Source organism: Salmo trutta, unplaced genomic scaffold, assembly GCF_901001165.1.
Source record: "Salmo trutta unplaced genomic scaffold, fSalTru1.1, whole genome shotgun sequence".
NCBI classification, from domain to species: Eukaryota; Metazoa; Chordata; class Actinopteri; order Salmoniformes; family Salmonidae; genus Salmo; species Salmo trutta.
In genome coordinates, this window is record NW_021822874.1 from 67359 (window position 1) to 77500 (window position 10142).

Sequence of the window (10142 nt, forward strand, 5' to 3'; positions counted from 1 at the left end):
GTGTGTGTGTAGTGTGTGTGTGTGTGTAGTGTGTGTAGTGTGTGTCTGTAGTGTGTGTGTGTGTAGTGAGTGCAGTGTGTGTAGTGTGTGTGTGTAGTGTGTGTAGTGTGTAGTGTGTGTAGTGTGTGTGTAGTGTGTGTAGTGTGTGGTAGTGTAGTGTGTAGTGTGTGTGTGTGTAGTGTAGTGTGTGTAGTGTGTGTAGGTGTAGTGTGTGTAGTGTGGTAGTGAGTGTAGTGTGTGTAGTGTGTGTAGTGTGTAGTGTGTGTAGTGTGTAGTGTGTGTAGTGTGTGTAGTGTGTAGTGTGTGTAGTGTGTGTGGTGTAGTGTGTGTAGGTGTGTGTGTGTGTGTATGTGTGTGTGTAGTGAGTGTAGTGTGTGTAGTGTTGTAGTGTGTGTGTGCTGTGTGTAGTGTGTGTAGTGTGGTTGTGTAGTGTGTGTAGTGTGTTTGTGTGTGTAGTGTGTGTAGTGTTGTAGTGTGTGTAGTGTGTGTAGTGGTGTAGTGTGTTAGTGTGTGTAGTAGTGTGTGTGTAGTGGTGTGTGTAGTGTAGTGTGTGTGTAGTGTGTGTGTGTGTGTAGTGTTTAGTGAGTGTAGTGTGTGTGTAGTGTGTGTAGTGTGTGTATAGTGTGTGTGTAGTGTGTGTAGTGTGTGTAGTGTGTGTGTGTAGTGTGTGTAGTGTGTGTGTGTGTGTGTGTAGTGTGTGTAGTGTGTGTAGTGTGTAGTGTGTGTAGTGTGTGTAGTGTGTGTGTGTGTGTGTGTGTGTGTGTGTGTGTGTGTAGTGTGTGTAGTGTGTGTGTAGTGTGTGTAGTGTGTGTGTAGTGTGTGTAGTGTGTGTAGTGTGTGGAGTGTGTAGTGTGTGTAGTGTGTAGTTTGTAGTGTGTGTAGTGTGTGTGTGTAGTGTGTGTAGTGTGTGTGTATGTGTAGTGTGTGTGTGTGTGTAGAGTGTGTGTGTGTAGTGTGTGTAGTGTGTGTAGTGTGTGTAGTGTGTGTAGTGTGTGTGTGTGTGTAGTGTGTGTAGTGTGTGTAGTGTGTGTAGTGCGTGTAGTGCGTGTAGTGCGTGTAGTGTGTGTAGTGTGTGTGTAGTGTGTGTGTATTGTGTGTAGTGTGTGTAGTGTGTGTGTGTGTGTGTAGTGTGTGTGTAGTGTGTGTGTAGTGTGTGTGTGTAGTGTGTGTAGTGTGTGTGTGTGTAAATGTGTGTAGTGTGTGTAGTGTAGTGTGTGTAGTGTGTGTGTGTAGTGTGTGTAGTGTGTGTAGTGTGTGTAGTGTGGTGTGTGTGTGTGTGTAGTGTGTGTAGTGTGTGTAGTGTGTAGTGTGTGTAGTGTGTGTAGTGTGTAGTGTGTGTAGTGTGTGTAGTGTGTGTAGTGTGTGTGTGTGTAGTGTGTGTAGTGTGTGTAGTGTGTGTGTGTGTGTAGTGTGTGTAGTGTGTGTGTGTGTAGTGCGTGTAGAGTGTGTGTGTGTGTGTAGTGTGTGTTGTGTGTGTAGTGTGTGTGTGTGTGTAGTGTGTGTGTGTGTGTAGGTGGTGTAGTGTGTGTAGTGTGTGTGTGTGTGTAGTGTGTGTAGTGTGTGTAGTGTGTGTGTTTGTGTTTGTGTAGTGAGTGTATTGTGTAGTGGTGTGTAGTGTGTAGTGGTGTGTGTGTAGTGTGTGTAGTGTGTGTAGTGTGTGTAGTGTGTGTAGTGTGTGTGTGTGTGTAGTGTGTGTGTGTGGTAGTGTGTGTAGTGTGTGTGTGTAGTGTGGTGTAGTGTGTGTAGTGTGTGTAGTGTGTGTAGTGTGTGTAGTGTGTAGTGTGTGTGTGTAGTGTGTTAGTGTGTGTAGTGTGTAGTGTGTGTAGTGTGTGTAGTGTGTGTAGTGTGTGTAGTGTGTGTAGTGTGTGTAGTGTGTGTAGTGTGTGTAGTGTGTGTGGTGTGTGTAGTGGTGTAGTGTGTGTAGTGTGTGTGTGTGTGTAGTGTAGTGTATGTGTGTGTATGTGTGTGTAGTGTGTGTAGTGTATGTGTGTGTAGTGTGTATGTGTGTAGTGTGTGTGTGTGTAGTGTGTGTAGTGTGTTGTGTTGTGTGTGTGTGTGTGTAGTGTGTGTAGTGTGTGTGTGTGTGTGTAGGTGTGTAGGTGTGTGTAGTGTGTGTGTGTGGTGTGTGTGTGTGTAGTGTGTGTGTGTGTGTAGTGTGTGTAGTGTGTGTGTGTGTGTGTGTGTGTGTGGTAGTGTGTGTGTGTGTGTGTGTGTGTGTGTGTAGTGTGTGTGTGTGTAGTGTGTGTAGTGTGTGTAGTGTGTGTGTGTGGTGTGTGTGTGTGTAGTGTGTGTAGTGTGTGTAGTGTGTGTGTGTGTAGTGTGTGTGTAGTGTGTGTGTGTAGTGTGTGTAGTGTGTGTAGTGTGTGTGTGTGTGTGTGTGTGTAGTGTGTGTGTGTGTGTGTGGTGTGTGTGTGTGTGTGTGTGTGTGTGTAGTGTGTGTGTGTGTGTGTGTAGTGTGTGTGTGTAGTGTGTGTACCTGTCCTTGAAAAACCTGTGCAGTCCGAAGGCCACTAGTTTCAGCAGCGTCTCGATGATGAAGATACAGGTAAACAAGTAGTTACAGTACTTCAGAGCTTCCTCCAGATACTGGACACACACACACACACACACACACACACACACACACACACACACACTGTTAGTACCTCCGGTAGAAGGAAGAAAGTTCCCGAAGACCCAGACAGAACACTATCAGATTATAGTATGACCATCATGGTTACCAGTGGTTGGTTGATTTTCATACTTTCCTGGTTGCTATGGTTACCAAAGTTACCTAACCGCGGTGTGGTTGCTATAGTTACCGGTGTGCGGGGTTACTTCAGTTACCTGAGGCTGGTTGTAGTGTAGTTGCTATAGTTACCTGTGGCTGGTTGTAGTGTGGTTGCTATAGTTACCTGTGGCTGGTTGTGGTGTGGTTGCTATAGTTACCTGTCGCTGGTTGTAGTGTGGTTGCTATAGTTACCTGAGGCTGGTTGTAGTATGGTTGCTATAGTTACCTGAGGCTGGTTGTGGTGTGGTTGCTATAGTTACCTGTGGCTGGTTGTAGTGTGGTGTGGTTGCTATAGTTACCTGAGGCTGGTTGTGGTGAGGTTGCTATAGTTACCTGTGGCTGGTTGTAGTGTGGTGTGGTTGCTATAGTTACCTGAGGCTGGTTGTGGTGTGGTTGCTATAGATACCTGTGGCTGGTTGTAGTGTGGTGTGGTTGCTATAGTTACCTGAGGCTAGTTGTGGTGTGGTTGCTATAGTTACCTGTGGCTGGTTGTAGTGTGGTGTGGTTGCTATAGTTACCTGTGGCTGGTTGTAGTGTGGTGTGGTTGCTATAGTTAGTGTGGTTGCTTTTTTTAGTGTGGTTGCTATAGTTGCCTGAGGCTGGTTGTGGTGTGGTTGCTATAGTTACCCGAGGCTTTTTTTAGTGTGGTTGCTATAGTTGCCTGAGGCTGGTTGTGGTGTGGTTGCTATAGTTGCCTGAGGCTGGTTGTGGTGTGGTTGCTATAGTTACCTGAGGCTGGTTGTGGTGTGGTTGCTATAGTTACCCGAGGCTTTTTTAGTGTGGTTGCTATAGTTACCTATGGCTGGTTGTAGTGTGGTTGCTATAGTTACCTGTGGCTGGTTGTAGTGTGGTTGCTATAGTTACCTGTGGCTGGTTGTGGTGTGGTTGCTATAGTTACCTGTGGCTGGTTGTAGTGTGGTTGCTATAGTTATCTGTGGCTGGTTGTGGTGTGGTTGCTATAGTTACCTGAGGCTGGTTGTAGTGCTCCATGCTCATGGTGACGACGTTGATGCCGATGATGACGGTGATGAAGAGGTCCAGGTAGTGGCTGGTGCACAACGTGTGGATGGTGAGACGAACCGGGGAGTAGTCCGCATAGTAGGGTCTCTGTTGGGCCTCTGGAACACACACACACACACACACACACACACACACACACACACACACACACACACACACACACACACACACACACACACACACAGACACACACACACACACACACACACACACACACAGTCAGGACACCTACATGTAGGGAGAGATACACACAGAGGTGTGTGTGACTAGGAGTGTGTGTGTGACTAGGAGTGTGTGTGTGTCTTCGTGTGTGTTTGTAACCCTCCTGTGGTGTGTCATGCCATCACCAGTGACATCAACAGTAACATTACCAATGACATCACCAATGACATCACCAATGACATTACCAATGACATCACCAATGACATTACCAATGACATCACCAATGACATCACCAGAGACATTACTAAGGGAGTTGACATTCAGTATCGGATAGTAACTATGACATCATCAGTAACGGACAGTAACTATGACATCATCAGTAACAGACAGTAACTATGACATCATCAGTAACAGACAGTAACTATGAGACAGACATGGTTTGGGAGTTGACATTCAGTAACAGACATTAACTATGACATCTTCAGTAACGGACAGTAACTGTGACATCATCAGTAACGGACAGTAACTATGACATCATCAGTAACGGACAGTAACTATGACATCATCAGTAACGGACAGTAGCTGTGACATCATCAGTAACAGACAGTAACAATGAGACAGACATGGTTTGGGATCAATTCAGTCAGAAAGTTCAAATTCAATTCAAAAAAGAAAATAAATCCCCCCCTTTAAGTTTAAAATAATATAACCATTTTTTTTTTTTAAATTCCAATTGATGCTGATGTTGATATTGAATGAACCCCCAAACCCTGCTGAGACAAACTGGACAAACACTGAGGTCATTCCCCAACTCCTGCTGCACTACCTACCGCTTGGTGACGGTGTGATTACTGAACTCTATTTATCTATTGGTCAACGCTTCCAAGCAACGTTCCAGCTATGTTTCTGAGTCTGCTGCCCATCAAACCATGTTTTACCGGGATACCGCCGACGATACCGTCTCATGTTTACCGGTACAGTAGCACCGACTGCACCGTACCGTAGGGTTTGTGTTTGTTAGAGTTGATGCTGCTGTAGGTGTGTAGATCTTACATCATGCCGACATCATGCCCACATTCAGAGCTAACGTAGCTAACGTAGCTAATGTAGCTAATATAGCTAACGTAGCAAACGTAGCTAATATAGCTAAGGTAGCTAATATAGCTAAGGTAACTAATATAGCTAACGTTGTAGCTAATGTAGCTAACGTAGCTAACGTAGCTAATATAGCTAATGTAGCTAATGTAGATAATATAGCTAAGGTAGCTAATATAGCTAACGTTGTAGCTAATGTAGCTAACGTAGCTAATGTAGCTAATATAGCTAATGTAGCTAATGTAGATAATATAGCTAAGGTAGCTAATATAGCTAACGTTGTAGCTAATGTAGCTAACGTAGCTAATGTAGCTAACGTTGTAGCTAATGTAGCTAACGTAGATAATGTAGCTAATGTAGCTAACGTAGATAATGTAGCTAATGTAGCTAATATAGCTAAGGTAGCTAATATAGCTAACGTTGTAGCTAATGTAGCTAACGTAGATAATGTAGCTAATATAGCTAATGTAGCTAATATAGCTAAGGTAGCTAATATAGCTAACGTTGTAGCTAATGTAGCTAACGTAGATAATGTAGCTAACGTTGTAGCTAATGTAGCTAACGTAGATAATGTAGCTAATGTAGCTAACGTAGCTAATGTAGCTAATGTAGCTAAGGTAGCTAATATAGCTAACGTTGTAGCTAATGTAGCTAACGTAGATAATGTAGCTAATATAGCTAACGTTGTAGCTAATTTAGCTAACGTAAGCTAATGTGGCTAACATAGCCAATGTAACTAACGTAGCTAATGTAGCTAACGTAGTAATGTAGCTAACGTAGCTAACGTAGCTAATGTAGCTGATCTTGTGTCCTGTGTGAATTTAAGTATGCTGACTAATTCTCTCTCTCTCCCTCTCCTCAAGGAAGACCTGAGCCTTCGGGCCATGCTTCAGGACTACCTGGCCTGATGACTCCTTGCTGTCCCCAGTCCACCTGGTTGTGCTGCTGCTCCAGTTTCAACTGTTCTGCCTGCGGCTATGAAACCCTGACGTGTTCACCGGACGTGCTACCTTGTTCCGGACCTGCTGTTTTCGACTCTCTCTCTCTACCGCACCTGCTGTCTCTAACTCTGAATGCTCGGCTATGAAAAGTCAACTGACATTTATTCCTGTGGTCCTGACCTGTTGCACCCTCTACAACCATTGTGATTATTATTATCTGACCCTGCTGGTCATCTATGAACATTTGAACATCTTGGCCATGTTCTGTTATAATCTCATCCCGGCACAGCCAGAAGAGGACTGGCCCCCCCTCATAGCCTGGTTCCTCTCTACCCCTCATAGCCTGGTTCCTCTCTGCCCGGCACAGCCAGAAGAGGACTGGCCACCCCTCATAGCCTGGTTCCTCTCTACCCTGTACAGCCAGAAGAGGACTGGCCACCCCTCATAGCCTGGTTCCTCTCTACCCAGCACAGCCAGAAGAGGACTGGCCCCCCCTCATAGCCTGGTTCCTCTCTAGGTTTCTTCCTAGGTTCTGGCCTTTCTAGGGAGTTTTTCCTAGCCACCCCTCATAGCCTGGTTCCTCTCCAGGTTTCTTCCTAGGTTCTGGCCTTTCTAGGGAGTTTTTCCTAGCCACCCCTCATAGCCTGGTTCCTCTCCACCCCTCATAGCCTGGTTCCTCTCTAGGTTTCTTCCTAGGTTTTGGCCTTTCTAGGGAGTTTTTCCTAGCCACTGTACTTCTACTTCTGCATTGCTTGCTGTTTGGGGTTTTAGGCTGGGTTTCTGTATCGCACTTTGTGACATCTGATAATGTAAAAATGGCTTTATAAACACATTTGATTGATATTATTAAGATGTCAGCTGTAGCAGGGTTTATACTGTACAGTGTTGGCCAAAAGTTAAACAAGTTATTGACAATTACATGAAGTTGATGCAAAGAGTCAATATTTGCAGTGTTGACCCTTCTTTTTCAAGACCTCTGCAATCCGCCCTGGCATGCTGTCAATTAACTTCTGGGCCACATCCTGACTGATGGCAGCCCATTCTTGCAAAATCAATGCTTGTCAGAATTTGTGGGTTTATGTTTGTCCACTCGCCTCTTGAGGATTGACCACAGGTCTGGGGAGTGGCAAGGTGCTCCATCATGCTGGAAAAGGCATTGTTCGTCACCAAACTGTTCCTGGATGGTTGGGAGAAGTTGCTCTCGGAGGATGTGTTGGTACCATTCTTTATTCATGGCTGTGTTCTTAGGCAACATTGTGAGTGAGCCCACTCCCTTGGCTGAGAAGCAACCCCACACATGGATGGTCTCAGGATGCTTTACTGTTGGCATGACACAGGACTGATGGTAGCGCTCACCTTGTCTTCTCCGGACAAGCTTTTTTCCGGATGTCCCAAACAATCGGAAAGGGGATTCATCAGAGAAAAGGTCTTTACCCCAGTCCTCAGCAGTCCAATCCCTGTACCTTTGGCAGAATTTCAGTCTGTCTCCTGATGTTTTTCCTGGAGAGAAGTGGCTTCTTTGCTGCCCTTCTTGACACCAGGCCATCCTTCAAAAGTCTTCGCCTCACTGTGCGTGCAGATGCACTCACACCTGCCTGCTGCCATTCCTGAGCAAGCTCTGTACTGGTGGTGCCCCGATCCTGAATCAACTTTAGGAGACGGTCCTGGTGCCTGAGGCCTTCTTCACAACAATTGAACCGCTCTCCTTGAAGTTCTTGATGATCCAATAAATGGTTGATTTAGGTGCAATCTTACTGGCAGCAATATCCTTGCCTGTGAAGCCCTCTTTGTGCAAAGCAATGATGATGGCATGTGTTTCCTTGCAGGTAACCATGGTTGACAGAGGAAGAACAATGATTCTAAGCACCACCCTCCTTTTGAAGCTTCCAGTCTGTTATTTGAACTCAATCAGCATGACAGAGTGATCTCCAGCCTTGTCCTCGTCAACACTCACACCTGTGTTAACGAGAGAATCACTGACATGATGTCAGCTGGTCCTTTTGTGGCAGGGCTGAAATGCAGTGGAAATGTTTTTTTGGGGGGATTCAGTTCATTTGCATGGCAAAGAGGGACTTTGCAATTAATTACAATTCATCTGATCACTCTTCATAACATTCTGGAGTATATGAAAATTGCCATCATACAAACTGAGGCAGCAGACTTTGTGAAAATGAATATTTGTGTCATTCTCAAAACTTTTGGCCACGACTGTAGAGATATCAGCTGTAGCAGGGTTTATACTGTAGAGATATCAGCTGTAGCAGGGTTTATACTGTAGAGATATCAGCTGTAGCAGGGTATATACTGTAGAAATATCAGCTGTAGCAGGGTTTATACTGTAGAGATATCAGCTGTAGCAGGGTTTATACTGTAGAGATACCAGCTGTAGCAGGGTTTATACTATAGAGATATCAGCTGTAGAGATATCAGCTGTAGCAGGGTTTATACTGTAGAGATATCAGCTGTAGAGATATCAGCTGTAGCAGGGTTTATACTATAGAGATATCAGCTGTAGCAGGGTTTATACTGTAGAGATATCAGCTGTAGCAGGGTTTATACTGTAGAGATATCAGCTGTAGCAGGGTTTATACTGTAGAGATATCAGCTGTAGCAGGGTTTATACTGTAGAGATATCAGCTGTAGCAGGGTTTATACTGTAGAGATATCAGCTGTAGCGATATCAGCTGTAACAGGGTTTATTCTATAGAGATATCAGCTGTAGCAGGGTTTATACTGTAGAGATATCAGCTGTAGAGATATCAGCTGTAACAGGGTTTATTCTATAGAGATACCAGCTGTAGCAGGGTTTATACTATAGAGATACCAGCTGTAGCAGGGTTTATTCTATAGAGATATCAGCTGTAGCAGGGTTTATACTCTAGAGATATCAGCTGTAACAGGGTTTATTCTATAGATATACCAGCTGTAGCAGGGTTTATACTGTAGAGATATCAGCTGTAGCAGGGTTTATACTTTAGAGATATCAGCTGTAGCAGGGTTTATACTGTAGAGATATCAGCTGTAGCAGGGTTTATACTGTAGAGATATCAGCTGTAGCAGGGTTTATACTGTAGAGATACCAGCTGTAGCAGGGTTTATACTGTAGAGATACCAGCTGTAGCAGGGTTTATACTATAGAGATATCAGCTGTAGCAGGGTTTATACTGTAGAGATATCAGCTGTAGCAGGGTTTATACTGTAGAGATATCAGCTGTAGCAGGGTTTATACTGTAGAGATATCAGCTGTAGCAGGGTTTATACTGTAGAGATATCAGCTGTAGAGATATCAGCTGTAGCAGGGTTTATACTGTAGAGATATCAGCTGTAGCAGGGTTTATACCGTAGAGATATCAGGTCCAGACCTCCCTCTCTAAGGACCCATGCAGTAACTGGGGAGGGTGGGTGTTGCTGGGCAGGGTCATGCAGCTTCATGCAGTCTACTGTCACAGCCCTCAACCTTCACTCTGTCTGTCTGTCTGCTTCTCTCCCCCCTCTCCTTCCGTTAGGTTATGAAAGCAGGCAGTGCTCAGAAAAATATTCTACAGACCGGACCCATCCTTCTCCTTACTCCTGCGCTTTTTCTCCAGGATTCTGAGCCTCTTCTCTTCCCGTAGCCGCTGCTCCTCCTCTTCCTGGTCCTGTCGACACTTGTGGAAGTTCTCCACGACCACGCCCACGAACATGTTGAGGACGAAGAAACTGACGATGAGGAGGAAGGAGATGAAGTAGAGGAGCATCCACGGGTTGTGGTTCCTCACCGGCTGGAGGAGGGAGGGAGGGAGGGAGGGAGGGGGGGGAGGGAGGGAGAGGGAGGGAGAGGAGGGAGGGAGGGAGGGAGGGAGGGGGGGAGGAGAGGGAGGGAGGGAGGGGGAGGAGAGGAGGGAGGGGGGGAGGAGAGGGAGGGAGGGAGGGGGAGGAGAGGGAGGGAGGGGGGGGAGGAGAGGGAGGGAGGGAGGGGGGGAGGGGAGGGAGGGAGGGAGGGGGAGGAGAGGGAGGGAGGGAGGGGGAGGAGAGGGAGGGAGGGGGGAGGAGAGGGAGGGAGGGAGGGGGAGGAGAGGGAGGGGAGGGGGGGGGAGGAGAGGGAGGGAGGGAGGGGGGGAGGGAGGAGGGGGGAGGAGAGGGAGAGGGGGGGGGGAGGGAGGGAGGGGGAGGAG

The 10142-nt window shown here is 46.2% G+C and overlaps 1 protein-coding gene across 1 annotated transcript in view; it reads right to left on the bottom strand.

Moving 5' to 3' along the window:
* The window catches only part of LOC115186229 (voltage-dependent T-type calcium channel subunit alpha-1H), a gene marked incomplete at its 5' end in the record, with an annotated part of 42705 nt that overhangs the window by 18389 nt on the left and 14174 nt on the right, over nt 1-10142 (bottom strand). The window contains 3 exon segments of the mRNA XM_029745904.1: nt 2477-2586; nt 3737-3888; nt 9536-9749. Of these exon segments, the coding sequence (XP_029601764.1) occupies nt 2477-2586; nt 3737-3888; nt 9536-9749 (476 nt within the window).